Consider the following 15,686-nt stretch of genomic DNA (forward strand, 5'->3'; position numbering starts at 1 on the left):
ACAGTATAAGAATTATAGTATATTAGTTCAAAATTAGTACAAATTAAAAAGCACTTATGAATTGGGCCTGGGAGCATTCTAGCAATCAGTGAAGCAAACTCAAAGTAGATTGAAATATCCATAATATCCAGTTTGCCCAAATAGCTGCATTTTGTTTCTTTGTTTATTCAGATGTATTTCCCATCACAGCATAAACAGAGTCTCGGTAGCTCATTAAAAAGACAATAGCACCCCAAATGATTAAAAATACTCTATATACAGACCCAAAAAATTACATCAGTACCCAAATATCATCCAGAAAATGTCCATCTTCAGCTGCTTCCATAAGGCCAATAATGTTGGAGTTAATCAACCCCCGATGAGAGGTCCGTTTCAGAGGTCCAGCCCCAATAAGGAATAATTGTGCCCCTGGGCTTCACTTCTGCTTCGATCACACAATCAAAGCAGTACAGTTGAGTCCAGTGGAGAGCTACAGTTGTACATTTTGTAACAGCTACAGCTTCCAAGTCATCTTCAAGAGCATGTTGCAGTAGTCTTGCCATCAAATTACGACTTTTTGTTCTTTTCATTGAGAAATTTGAAAATTGTGTTACTCTGATTTTCCCCAGTCAGAGCTCCTTCCTACTGTTGTGAATTATAATTTCTATAGTATCTGGTATCTGAATTCTGATGAAGGATATTGAGAGTTATGCTCTAAAAATAATCTGGATTAGGGGTGGCTGTTCGTGTCATGTTTTGAAGAGTAAAGCAGTTATGATTGGCTTGTACCCAACACAAAGATCTCAAATATATGTTGCAATTGGAATTTCTATTCGGCCTTTAATGATCAAAAACTTCAATAAACATGTCTAATAGCTGATATAAGCAATACTTGAACAGTCCAGTCCAGTACTACATAGAAAGGTGATGTCTCAGATAATTTTCTCTGTTCTTTCAATCTTTATCCAAACAAGTCCTAAATTATTCTTAGATACCACCTGATAATGGTTGTTATTATATTTGGTGTTGGTGGTTTCCACAGTTCTGTGTTGTACAAAGAGCTAATATGTAACAAACCCAACAATCCGGAGCCAATAAAATTAGAATCCAGATGTTTCAGTCTAGATATTCCCCAGTATGGTATCTTCCAAATGTGTTTGGAATGCATCTTTCTAAAATTCTTATTAAATTATTAAAATTCTTAAACCTAATGAGAAGGATGGACTCACTGGAGAAGAGCCTAATGCTGGGAAAGATTGAGGGCAAAAGAAGAAGGGGACGGCAAAGAATGAGGTGGCTGGATGGAGTCACTGAAGCAGTCAGCATGAGCTTAAATGGACTCCAGAGAATGGTAGAGGACAGGAAGGCTGGAGGAATGTTGTCCATGGGGTCGAGAGGGGTCAGACACGACTTTGAAACTAACAACAAAAATTCTTGGCCCTAGTGTGGACTATGTAGTCTCTGGGTAACTGAAGAGTTCTACATAGGGGGAGGAAACTAGAATTCCCTGCTAGGACAATTCAACTGTGATCCATTTTAGTCTTAAGATATTTGAGGGCAATGTTTTACCCAGAAAAATATCCTGGCAAACCACCAGAAATAAATCAGTAAGCAATTGACTTGTAAAAGATTGTTATGAATAACCAAAAAATTATTTTTAACAGGGTTTGAGATAACTGGTGGGGAGAAGACTGGAAAATTTGATCTTGGAATTTTTATCCATTCAGTCACTCCTGGAGGACCAGCTGATTTGCAAGGATCATTGAAACCAGGTGACGTCCCACAAAATAAGAATTGATTACACCCTTTGGTAGTTCTTCTTTTAAAATCAAGATAAAAAGGATAAAATCTTCATAGGTTCAATATTTTAGTATATTTTATTATTTTTCTATTTGTTTTATAATCTGTCACCCAGAGTTGCCTTATGGGGGAGATGGGTGGCATAAAAAGTTTAGATAGATGGATAGATGGATGGATAGAATGAAATTGACCTGAATGTTTCATATTGAAACTTCCAATATCATCTCTGGTAATATTTTTAGTGCATAACTTTGAAAGTTGGTTATTTGTTTGAAATTTATATTGAGAGATGCAGATAGTGACAGAGATATAGAGACATGATAGAAACAGAGATTGAGACAGAGATCAAGATCAGGATATGTGAATAAATACTAGTGTTATTTCAGCTCTAAATCGCTCTATCACACCGTTATAGTTGATTGGTTGAAGAGTGCTGGCTCCTGCGTGAGGCAATATGCACTGTGATTGGTTGCTGTGGGTGTTTCCCTTTTTTCCCGCCTTTTTCTTCTGTGTCCTCTATGTGCCCTGAAGATTTACCTCAGGATGTAGTTTTTGTGCCTGACTACCTTGTTTGCTGTATATGTAGATGTAAAATATATTTATTTATATAAAACTACAAGTTCATGTCAGCATCTCTGATTCTATTTGGAGTGCTGCGCAATTGCACAACACACAAATATATTAAAATGAACTCCAGCTTGCAGATTTGCTGAACCTCTTCTGAAAACACTGAACACTAGTCATCTGCAAGATACATTCTATACTGCTCGTTCTTTTCGGCTTTACCATTCTTTGTCAACTTCCGTGATAAAAAGTGACAATGTCTTTAGAAGGACCCAAAGTCTGTAGAGATTCTAAGTCATCCAAGTCATGGTGGTCCCAAAGGTGTTTTTCTTCAGGAGGCAATTGGACTTTTTTGTTTTTTTCTTTGGAGACATTTCGCTTCTCATCCCAGAAGCTTCTTCTTCTTGGTCGTTGAAATGTCTTCAAAGAAAAAAACAAGGAAGTCCAGTTGCCTCCTGAAAAAAGCACTTTTGGGACCGCCATGGCCTGGATGACTGAGAATCTCTACAGACTTTTAGCTATACAACTTCGGATGAACACCTTTTGAATGGTGTGGGAGTAGGAATGGATTTCCAAAGGAAAAAAATTGCAGACTACAGGAACCAGGAGCACTAATTCAGGTGACCCTGAGGACACAGATCAACCTCCAAGTGGCCTCAACAACCCTCTAAAATGATGCAAATGACCAGCTGTCTGCCAGGCAGATAAATCCTTCCATTCCCCACTATCCCGTCAGAGCTGAAGAAGCTTCTTGGATGAGAAGCGAAACGTCTTCAAAGAAAAAAACAAGGAAGTCCAGTTTCCTTTAGAAGGACATATTCTACTAGTCTCATAAAGAGGAGTCATTCTGGAGTCATACCAAATGTTGGTCCTAGTAACTGCCCTTTTGGAACTCTTGTTCTATATAAGATTGGAAGGGAAATTAATCTTATGCATTTGGTTCTTTCTGTTATTAGTTACTAGGGTAATACATTTCATAATGAGTTTACCGTGTTTTGCTGCTCCGGTTTAATAACATTTATGCTTGGAAGAATGTTTCCTTGCACAATGCAATCAATGATAAACTTTGCAGATATAGGTAGAGGATAGTAAATTTTAGAAACATCTATTCTGGATTGTTAATTTTTGATTTAATCCATCTACATAGGAGATCGTCTGATTTCAGTAAACAATGTGAGTTTGGAAGGGGTCAGCCATCTTGCAGCTTTAGAAATTATTCAGCATGCTCCAGAAAATGTGACCCTTGTCGTTTCTCAACCTAAGGATGGATCTGTTAAAGGTATTTCCCGAAAAAAACTTTTTTCCAGGTTAACAATTCATATATAGCAACTAGCAACCTGCAATTCTTTCTGTTCTACTCCTTATTTGGCTTTTTCCAGATGCTTTTCTGTACAAGAGTGCTTAAATAAGCCACAATTAGCACCGTTTGGCTTAGAAAGTGTAGTGCAGGAACATAGCACCTACCTGCTCAGGTAGTCCTTGAGTTACTCAGTGGTAAGATGGGCAGCTAATAAATTTGATAATAAAATAAAATAAATAACCATAATGTAGCCTGCTCATTATGATGTAAGTCATAACAATCATAAAACATGACTGATCTGATTTTTATGACTTTTTGGCGGTGATCATTAAATGAATGCAGAGGTCGTGAGAATACCACAGTCGTCTGTGAGAATGCTGCCATTGTGAACCCAGTGTTCACTATGGCACAATTTTGCAAAACACTGGAAGTAAGTGCCAGTTTTCGACAAACCTGTCATAAGCTGCAGTCATGTGATACTGAGCACCCAAAATGTGTGGCCATCAGAACTTCAGATCCAGATCATAAGTTTCCTTTTTCAGGTAGGTCAGTCACTAAGTGCCCAGTTGTAAGTTGAGAACTACCTGTAACGCCAAAAACAGCTACCGCTTGGTAAGTGGCTGTGTGGCTGTTCTCCACAGCTATTAACAATTTCGGGAAAAGACAGACTTGCTTTAAGGAATTTCAGGCAAGTGCAATATTTGCACCATGTTTCCCCGAAAATAAGACACGGTCTTATTTTCTTTGGCCTTATTTTTGCGGAGGTCTTATTATTTTTGAGATGCAGGAGGAAGTGAGCATGGTCACCTCATGGCTGCTGCTGTGTTGCGTGTCGCCAGGCCTGAGGCTCTTTTTGCGGTGGCCATTAGCATGACAGAAGGGGTGCAGTGGCTAGGGTTGCGAGGAAATGGCAGGGACCAGCTGTGCATGCGTTTAAATATTTTCAGGAAGGGCTTATTTTCACGCATGCGCTCAAAAGCCAGATTGGGCTTATTATCTGGGTCGGTCTTATTTTTGGGGGAGGGCTTATTTTAGTTCATGCGCTCAAAAGCCCAATTGGGCTTATTATCTGGGGAGGTCTTATTTTCGGGAAAATAGGGTACCCCCCCCCCATGTCCTGAAGTCCCTTTTTGTGTTCAGAAGCACTGCACAGCCTTTGTTAGCATTTCTATAAGTGGCCCCTTAGCTGTAGTCTCCGCAGTACAAATCTTGCCAATTAACAACTGGCATAATCAAGTGATAAAATTAGTTTCTGATGGGAAAATAGAGGGAGGGGGAGAGCAAGAGCAATCTGAAAGGACAGTCAGGGGATGACCAACTTCTTTCAAGGTGATTGAATCATTCTGTGGTTGTTTTTCTTCGTATATCCAAATACGTGAACTCAGACTAAGATGGCTGAGGTAGGGATGTGGCATTCCCAAGGCAGATTATGATAATTTGAAATAGACAATACAATTCAAAATAGAAGAAGAATGGAGCTAATAAAAGTCAAAAAACAAAAACCTAGAACTGTAGCAGCTAAAACCTTCATATCAAGACAAAATAGACAAGATGGAGCAAATTATTTTCACAACCAGTTGAAATGCCATTAAGGGAAGAGTCCCATGGGCTTTCCGAGCACGAGAGGCTTGGTGTAGAATTAATCCCCAAATTCTCTTGAGTTTCCAAATTTGTGGGGAGCTCTAATTTATATTTGTTTTCAGGCTTATAAATTCTCTTATTGACCTTTCCTTTGAGAACGATCATTTTGGACTCAAAAACTGAAGCGTGGGTGGAATTTATTTGGCTGATTCAGAGATATGTGCAAATATATACATTTTTATTTCATATAGACCCTTACTGTCATGCAAGATATAATTATCCTGGATTAGTTATTACAGTGAATGAACAAATAATGGCTAGCAGGACCAGAGGGAAAAAAACTTAAACGAAACCAAGTCATGATTTAGGATCTTCTATTACTAATAACCATAGTTCCCTAGTTAGACTAAAACAGAGAGCTTTGGTTAACAGGAAATAAATAAATCCTAGAATAACAAGATGTAGAGAAGGAAACCAATATATTGGCTGGGGAATTCTGGGAGTCAAAGTCCACCCATCTTAAAAGTTGCTGAAGTTAAGAAATATTATTCTCTGTCACATCTGTGTCTTTAAAGGTGATAACTTTATTGCTGGTGTTTCGATTTACCCTTAGGAACATCCAGTCTCCAAAGAAAGGGATATTTTAAAAAGTCTTCCTTGATGACAGACCATGAGGCCGAGTCCTCTTCAGAGGAGCAAAACTGGCCAGTGAGTCACTGGAGACCCAACTCTGGAAGTTTGTCCGGTATTTGCTCGAGCAAATGGGGTGGGAGTCTGAGCTCCCAAGACTCCAGGACCGAGAGTGCTAGTCTGTCTCAGAGCCAAACCAACCACAGCTTTGGCCACCACGTCAATGACCAGCAGGATTTGCAACGTTGCAGTAATCCTCTCCTGGGGGCCCCCAAATGCAGTGAGAGGAATGGATCTTCTGCAGAGACCAACCTGATCAAAACCAAACTGACTGGCATGGCGGAGACCCCTGACTATTCTGACCGAGGGGATTCCGACATGGATGAAGCCACTTACTCCAGCAGCCAGGAGCAAACGGCATTGAAAAAGGTAACCTTCATTTCAATTGTATGGCTTTTCCTCTAAACCGGGGGTGTCAAACTCGTGGCATCATTTTTATTTTTATTTATTTTTTATTTAGTTTGTCCAACATGTACAAGACAACAGGTATAAGTATAAACATGGACATGAACAAAGGAGAAGAGTACAAATAAATGGGAAATACAAATCATGTGACGTATCGCGACTTTCCCCCCCTTCGCTAAACAGGGGCTGGGTGTGGCCAACACGTGACTTATCTGGCTGACGGGCCACAAGTTTGACATCCCTACTCTAACCACAAAGACCCAATGTTTATTAGAGCAGGTTGCTTATGGTGAAAGGAAATAGTGTGCAGGGTGTTGTGTACCAGTGGTACTGTTGGCTAATTGCTCCTGCCCTTAAGCTAACATTTTTGGCCAAAGTTTTCTGAAGGTGAAATGCATGGTTTGTATTATCATCAAGAGATAGAGACTGAGAGAAAAGAAGGAGGGAGGGAGGAAGAAAGAAAGAAAGAAAGAAGAAAGAAAGAAAGAAAGAAAGAAAGAAAGAAAGAAAGAAAGAAAGAAAGAAAGAAAGAAAGAAAAAGTTTTGCTTCTTTACACCAACCTGGTTAATATTTAGACAGAAAACATTTTGGTACTGACAATATTTTTGTGGGTTATTGTTAGAGTTATCAGATCTCTACTATGAGAGCTCTGGAGGTGGTCTGTTTTTTGTTGTTGTTGTTTTTTGCAGATCTGCTAGCCCAATTTATTGTGATGAATTTGGCTCATAAAGATTTATTTATGTAACTTTTTGTTCTTTGATCCTTGAATTGCTGCAGCTCTCTTAAGTTGTCTGTAATCATTCCTATGTTCACAAATTGGTGGTTTTCCCTTGTACTGAAAGCTATAAATAGCCAATTCACTGCCAGCAGCAAACTCACATAAGAAGGTTGCTGGTATGAGAAGTCCTCAAAAAGGAAGTTTTTTTTCTGGATGGGTTGACACCCCACAAGAGGGAGTCAAACTATTCTCCAAGGCACCTGAGGGTAGAACAAAAAGCAATGGGTGGAAACTAATCAAGGAGAGAAGCAACTTAGAACTGAGGAGCAATTTCCTGACAGTTAGAACAATTAATCAGTGGAACAGCTTGCCTCCAGAAGTTGTGAATGCCCCAACACTGGAAGTCTTTAAGAAGATGTTGGATAGCCATTTGTCTGAAACGGTATAGGGTTTCCTGCCTAGGCAGGGGGTTGGACTAGAAGACCTCCAAAGTCCCTTCCAACTCTGCTATAGCATTGTATTGTACTTCAGATGCAAATTATATTAAAAATTATAGTGGATTGTTTTACCTTAATTTCTTAGCTGAGCTACAATGAAAAGTCCAGCATAGCTTTTGAGTTGATAGAAGTTGTGTATCTCTGCCCTAAACCATGATGACAGGGTTCATACAATATACTTAAGGCAAAGCCAGTCCAACCGTTTTTGGCATAGCACAGTATGTGAATCCAGCCACCAGCCACAATCTAGCAAATTCAAGGCTTCCAATTTTAGGGTAACTATCTTGACCCACAAAAAACTCCAGGAGACAATTAAATGGCAGGCAAGTGATATAGGAAAAAATGGCCTCTGTGTAAACCCTCTCAAGGTGTTCAGATTTTTTGCAGGTTTGTAATTTAAACTAACCAACTTCCCTGAATAATTCGTGTGAATTATTTTCTAGTCAGATCACAATCTGAAAATCTATCACAGCATGGATATGATGACAATCATGGTACAAATCCTACTTCTACATACTTTTGTCTCAATATCTGATGTGAGTATGTAAGTAGAGGTATTTGCATCACGTCATCACATACATCTTGTCACTTGCCCTTCTTGCCCCTTCCCCCAAATGTAAGTCAGCTGATTAACTTTCTTTTGTTTAAAAAAATAGTTTTATCGTTTACGTATAAATATATTGAATACAGTGTAATTATCCTGGCATTTCACTTGCCGTGAAAACAAATAACATATATACTATTTGAAACAGTGCTAGTGTATGTGTAGATTACAGTTATTGTTGATCATCGTATTCTAGTATGCCAATTTATCTATCATTCTAATAACCTACATTCTAATACATACATAGTACACTATATTGCCAAAAGTACTCGCTCACCTGCCTTTACTCACATATGAACTTATATTGGCTCCCAATAGATGTTCAGGTGCAACTCGAGTTTCCTGGTTATTGCCTTTAAAGCTTTAGATACCATAGAACCGAGCTACTTGCAGGACTACCTGCTCCCCTCAACCTCTGCCTGCCCCATGCATTCCCATATGGACATGCCGCATGTTCCAGATCTCTGCTGATTGATGTCTAATGGATGTGGTTACAAATTCTCTACCCAATACTCATATTAATACAGAACAGATCAATGGAAATCAGTCTGATAAAATCCAGACTAACTATACTTAGCACAAAGAATAATGAAAAAAAAGTCATTAATTTGGAGAAGTCACGTTATAACCGATATGCATCTGTAGGATAATAAAAATGAATGATGCATGGAGTAGACTAAGGAAATATCTAGCCACATTATGGGCACGAATGCAGTGTCAGTGACAAAACAATGAATCCAAAGGGGAAAAAAATACTAACAGCAATTCAGTCGGGAAGACATAATCACAGGTTAAATACTGTACTAAGTTCATATGCGAGTAAAGGCAGGTGAGCGAATACTTTTGGCAATATAGTGTATCTCTTTCCATGTCCACCTAACCTAACTTTTCGCATTCCAACTTTTACCTCGTGTTTCTAACCATTGATAGAATCTATTTCATGTAGCATAGTATTCTGTATCTCCTTTATCTTTTATTTTTAGCGTTAGTCTATTCATTTCCGCACAGCCTAGTATCTTCCTTATCGTCTCCTCCTCTGAAGGGGTGTTTTCACTTTTCCACTGCTGCGCATACACCATTCTTGCTGCAATCAAGATGTGTAATATTAGGTATATATGTTTAGCAATATGTCCCCAAACTGTTGGAAATGTGAACAAATACCTGGCACATACTACCACATGTGGTGGACCTGTATAAAGGCAAGGAAATTTTGGATAGAAATTCATATGTGGTTAGAAAAAAATGGTTAGACAACATATAGAGTTTAAGCCAGAATTATTTTTAATTAGGCATTACATCAGATGGCTATGATAAAAGGACGATATACCTAATATTACACATCTTGAGCTGATTAACTTTCTGGCTACATGACGTTATGTTGAACATCTGTCCCTGTGTAGTGGAATTGAGTCCAGATTCCCAGGAGAAGAGGATGAATTCCACAGGAGCAAGAGACAACTCAGTTCAGATATTTTTTTGTGGGGGAAAAAGAGTGTAAAGATGGCTCCTCCCCATTAAGGCCAAAATCGAAAAATCCTCTGATGATGCCAAATGCAGACTCTGCAAAGAAGTTGATGAAACTGTTGACCACATACTCAGCTGCTGTAAAAAAATTGCGCAGACTGATTATAAATTGTGGCACAATTCAGTAGCACAAATGATCCACTGGAATTTGTGCAAAAATTATAATATTAAAACAACAACAAACTGGTGGGAACATAAGCCTGAAAAAGTCACCGAAAATCAGATGGTCAAGATCCTATAGGATTTTCGTATACAAACAGACAAAATACTGGCACATAACACACCAGACATCACACTGGTTGAGAAAAATAAGGTTACAATCATAGACATCGCAATACCAGGTGATAGCAGGGTCGACGAGAAGGAACATGAAAAAATTGTGAAATACCAGGACTTAAAAATTGAAATTCAACGATTATGGCACAAACCAGCAGTGGTAATTCCAGTGGTAATCGGCACACTGGGTGCTATTCCAAAAGCACTGGAATTACATTTAAAACAGTTAAAACTTGACAAAATCACCATCAGTCAAATGTAAAAAGCTGCATTGCTTGGATCCGCACATGTATTACGAAAATACGTTACAACGTCCTAGGCCTCTGGGTGGGGCCCGACTAGTAATCAATGCCAAATCCGGCGAAACAACTGGCCGCTGTGATACAATCGTATAATAATAATCATCATCATCATTTAGAAGAATCACAATGTCTTTTTTGGTTTTTGGAGTCTGATCCTGTGTGATTATAGCATGCTAAACTGTTCAGCAAAGTTTTCCTCACCTGCACAAATATTGGCATATTGATTCCTTAGTTGTAAAAATTAGTTTGTGTAAAACATCTTATCTTTATCACATGTAGATGAAAATTACACTGGGGTAAAAATGCTTATATTTGATTATAATGCTCTTTAGATATATATCTTTGTGTTCTATTTATGTAGGATTTTTTTTCCTATTCCAATCCCTTGGTTATCTCAGTACAGATAATCCTTGTTCAGCAACTGGTTCATTTGTGACCATTCACAGTTGATGAAAAAATAACTTTGCCATGACTTCTCGCATTTATGACCTTGGCAGGATTATAAACCAAAGGAAAGCTAAAGTAAAATTGTAAGCAGTTGGGGTTTTACTTAGTCAGTGCTTCACTTAACAACCAAGTTATGGTTCCAATTGTGGTCATTAAATATGGGCTACTTGTAAATACATTGTTATCATAAATTATTTTTAACAGGGTAACCTTTTTGCCTTTTTCTTCTTCTTACCTAAAGGAATCTTCCTTGATGAATTTCTTCAGCTCCCTGAATTCTAAAATGCCTCTTAAACCTGGAGATATCTTTGAAGTCAAACTGGTCAAAAATGAGAACGGCTTGGGCATAAGTGTTACGGTACTGTTTGACAAGGTTTTTAAGCTGGTTTATCTTTTTCTCCACTCAAAATCACCTGTTCAAATTTATGATTTACAGTGAAGCAGTGGACCTTAAAGACACACTGTCAAGTATTTGCTTGCTACTAATCTGTATCTTTCTTAACCATCCTAACAGTTATGCCAACCTGAATATAGTTACAGATCTGTGTAGGGCAACGGAATACATAAAAACAAATCAGTTTTATGCTCCACCTTTTTCCCTCCCGCAAATAGCAAAACTTAATAAATGCAAGCAGTGTAGACTTCAGCCATCAACAGACACATAAAGATAAACAAGATCTACATACCATTCCAAAGAGACAATCAAGAAGCCCCCCCCCAAAAAGACCAAAATGCCTCCTTTCCAGCAATCAGCCCCCAGATAAACATAGATTAATAGTAGACAAATAATCATTACGTAAACAATGACATAATCAAGGAATTACCAACTCAGAAAAACAAGTTAACAATAAAGAGCAGCCTAATCAAGCAACCACCAAGACTACTCCCAGCAACGCTGACAGGGCAAGCCAGTAGTGCAGAGGTGTCAAACTTGCAGCGTCACGTAATCATGTGACATATCATGACTTTTTTTCCCCTTCACTAAACCGTGGGTGGGCATGGCCACCGCGTGATTCATCCGGCCTGCAATGGTGTAGGAACAGAGAGCAAACCCTACTCCCTTCGATCACTGATGGTGTTACTTAGCCAGGTAATAAAATGTTTGCAAGAAAAAAACCAACTCGGAGAGAGCATCAAGGATCCCCCCCCCCCAGTGTAGCCTTTGTAATGTGCATCTTTAAACACATATATATGTATGTCAATCAGAAAGGTCAGCAGTTCAGTGGTTCAAATTCCTAGCACCGTGTAACGGAGTGAGCTCCCGTTACTTGTCCCGGCTTCTGCCAACCTAGCAGTTCAAAAGCAGGTAAAAATGCAAGTAGAAAAATAGGGACCACCTTTGGTGGGAAGGTAACAACGTTCTGTGCTCCTTTGGCGTTTAGTCATGCCGGCTACATGACCATGGAGACTTCTGCGGACAACGCTGGATCTTTGGCTTTAAAATTGAGATGAGCACCGCCCTCTAGAGTCGGGAACGACTAGTACATATATGCAAAGGGAACCTTTACCTTTACCTATATGTATGGAGACATAGGTATACATGCATACATACCCGAACTCCTTCCAACCATTAATTGGAGATCAGAGTACTTTCACATCTCCCATGGTCCTCTTCCTCTCAGATCTTCCTTTCCCGCCCCCTCTGCCCCCTACTGTGATCAAAATGTCATCCTCAATTGCAACCATCTACACTTCCACCCTACTCTGAGTTGTGCCATCCCCAGCAATAACCAGGGAAGACATCCCCAGTACTTTTTCTACCCTAAAGAAAGCAGACGTGGCGAGGGAAGGATGTCAAGCTTTCCGCTAGCTTTTGCCTTCTTCCGTTGGTCAACTGTCTGGCTCCGTAGATGAGCTGAGCACAGCAATAGGGACAGCCAAACCGCTGACAAGGAAATAACAGGCAAAGCCAGTGACCCCCATGGAAGGCTGAAGAAGACATTATTAGTTTCATTGAGAAAACGGTTTCTGCATAATAAATAAAATAGCATTCCTGTATATGCGAAGAAGCTTGAAAATAGCAAAGGGGGGAAAAATGTGTTGCTGACAAAAAGGTGTCGCAGAAAGAAACAAGGCACATCCACAATTGTGTGGTAAGTTAAAAGAAATCAAAAGTAGAAAAGAGAGGCAATAAATATTTGAAGCCAAGACGAAGGATCATCATAAAAATGTATGTTTAGAGCGAATGCATCTGCTTCCTAACAGCTGGAAATACCAATTTGCCCAAGATAAAACAAACAGGGATAATCTTATAGCACCTTGAAGGTTAATCTTTATGGCAATTGGGGATTGTAATTAACTTCCCCAAATGTTGGCAAGTGTATATATACATGGCCACAAGAATAAGGGAGAAAATAGGAGTGCAAAAGCAGCTAGAAAGGCAGCCTAAGAGGACTCGGTTAAACAATGAAAAATAAACAGTGCCATGGTAGTTTGCAAAGGACATATTAATTTGCCAAACAGGGGTCAGAATTTCCATTTGCTTATGTATGACATCCTCGTTCTTTGCTAGTGTGAATTTCCCACAGCTGTCCTAACATACAGTTAGTTTAATTTACATGGAGATTATGCTCACGATTACAGTCCCCTAACAGATTGCTCAACTTTTCATCCCTGCGGTAAATCCATCGAGACCTGTAAGTTATTTATCCAGGTTTACAGTGTTTTTAAGGGCGGGTTATATGCAAGAAAACAAAGGGAGCTAAATGAATTTCTCAGGCATCCCATGAGCGCCCTCTGGTGATCAGAAAGCAGAACACCTGTAATACTTATTTCTGTTGCTACATAATCAACGTCAAAGATTCATTGGTTGCAAGGCAGAGGGCTTTAAACTTTTTTAAAAGATCATATCGTTGCCACTTTGTCTTTCTTGGCATACGGGAAGTTTTTATATGGCATTTCTGGCCTTCCATGTTGTTTTATTGTATTTCACTTTGTATTTGATGGCGCCATAAGGAATTGCATGCCAAAACAACTAAACACAGGGACAAGTGTTTTTTTTCTAAGTCAGGAAAACATATCAAGAATATACAAAAACATAGAAAATAATGAAGAAACTATAAACTTTTAACTATTGAATATTACAGGTAGCCCTCGACTTACAGCCATTTGTTTTAGTGACCATTCAAAGTTACACGGGCACTGGAAAAAAGTGACTTATGACAATTTCTCACATGAGACCCCATGGACATGTGATCAAAATTTGGATGCTTGGTGCTAACATATTTATGGCAGTAAAAGTATCCCAGGGTCAGGTGTGATCTTCTAACAAGCAAATTTAATGGGAAAGCCAAATTCACTTAACAGCCATGTTACCAACTTAACAACGGCAATGTTTTACTTAACAATTGTGGCAAGAAAGTTTATTAAATGGGGAAAACCTCACAACCACTGTATTGTGTAGCAACAGATATGTCGGGTCAGAAGTGGTCATAAATCAAGGACTACCTGTACATACACACCTCCGTACGTTTTTAGATAAGCTAATCTTAGCAGCCGTGACTATTTCAGTCCATGTCTAAAGTCTTTATAATGAGATCACCTTCTTCTTTCTCTTTACTGGTATTTTTCAAATTGGTAATTTCAAGATGTATGAACTTCAGTTCCCAGAGTTCTCTAACCACCCATGCTGCCTGAAATTGGCCTCTATCTTTAATTTGCGTGTAACACTAAAACCATCTGTTGTCCATGTGAGGTTTCGTTTGTCTGCTTCTTATTTCTGCTGAAACGCTTGCCCGAGTAGTGCAATTGCATGGACCTCTTAAGCCATTGGATTTAGCTATCAGTATTTCAGTTCTAGTCTTCTGCTAAAAACATACATTTTGTGTCAATGCCTTTTTTTTAAATTTCTGTAGGGTGGTGTGAACACCAGTGTGAAGTATGGAGGACTTTATGTGAAGGCAATCATTCCTAAGGGAGCAGCCGAAGCTGATGGTAGGATTCAGAAAGGTGAGTATCAGGGTAACTCGGTTGCTGAAAGTATCAAAATGTGGAAGGCTTAGGCCCGTAATGGCGAAACTATGGCACATGTGCCAGAGGGGGCACACACAGACCTCTCTGTGGGCATGCATGCTGTCGCCAGCTGCTCCTCTGGTTTCTGCTGTGTGCTTGCATGCCAGCCAACTGATCTTCGTGTGTGCTGGAGCCCCGGAAATCCAGAGACCAGCTGGCCAGTGCGTGCTGGTCAGCTGATCTTCAGATTTCCAGAGCTCCGATGCACACGAAGATCAGCTGGCTGGCAAGTATGTGCCTGCCAGAAGACCAGGTGGCCAGCGCGCACATGCTCTCTCTCCAGCTGGTCTTTCAGTTTCTGGGACTCTGGCATGTGTGCATGCCTGCATTCCAGTTTGGACACTCGGTGCTGAAAAGGTTTGCCATCACTGGCTCAGGCTTTCAAGAGAAAGGCCTTACTGCGGAGAGAGTAGGAGAATTAGGGTCAAGAGGCCAAGTGTCTTCTATGCTGTAAGATAAATCAGTGCTTCCAGTTAGCTTTAGCAATGTTTCTTTAAAAATCTAAACATTACATTTTACATTCTTGGAACCAGTTGAGATTATCATATTGACGTCTGCTTGTAAGTATGGCTGCCAAATTTGGCCTGCATATATTTGGTTGAACACTAGATGGCAGCAAAGCAGTGAGGTTTCCTGTTTTCTGCCTACCTTTGCTGCTATCTAGTGGTGATTTTGAAGTTTTGCAGTCCAGCTTTGGTTATGAGGGTTCAGAAGTACTCTTCATCTGTAAATGTCTTGCTCAAATGGATGGCTATTGAATTAAATAAAAGATTGTGGCAGACCTATCTGTTTGCTTCTCTTTATTGTTATAAATATCTCTCATTGGCTGTTAGGTGACCGAGTGCTTTCTGTTAATGGGATCACATTGGAAGGAGCAACACATAAACAGGCTGTGGAAATCATGAGAAACACTGGCCAGGTAAGAAATGACAGCCATCTTGACTTTGGGCGCTTTACGTTATTATAATCCCAGGAAGGAACAAGGAA

General features: G+C 39.5%; 1 protein-coding gene across 5 annotated transcripts in view; it reads left to right on the forward strand.

Moving 5' to 3' along the window:
- Nucleotides 1-15,686, forward strand: part of PTPN13 (protein tyrosine phosphatase non-receptor type 13) — a 173,096-nt gene that overhangs the window by 125,523 nt on the left and 31,887 nt on the right. For 4 of the 5 annotated variants that reach the window (XM_081959190.1, XM_081959192.1, XM_081959193.1 and 1 more), the window contains exons 21-26: nt 1,644-1,751; nt 3,491-3,622; nt 5,838-6,283; nt 10,930-11,061; nt 14,543-14,636; nt 15,533-15,618. In XM_081959190.1, coding sequence (XP_081815316.1) covers nt 1,644-1,751; nt 3,491-3,622; nt 5,838-6,283; nt 10,930-11,061; nt 14,543-14,636; nt 15,533-15,618 — 998 coding nt within the window. The remainder of the gene's footprint in view (nt 1-1,643; nt 1,752-3,490; nt 3,623-5,837; nt 6,284-10,929; nt 11,062-14,542; nt 14,637-15,532; nt 15,619-15,686) is intronic. The other variant, XM_081959194.1, reaches the window with a different exon arrangement.

This window comes from Natrix helvetica (genome assembly GCF_964273705.1).
Source record: "Natrix helvetica genome assembly, chromosome: 7".
NCBI classification, from domain to species: domain Eukaryota; kingdom Metazoa; phylum Chordata; class Lepidosauria; order Squamata; family Natricidae; genus Natrix; species Natrix helvetica.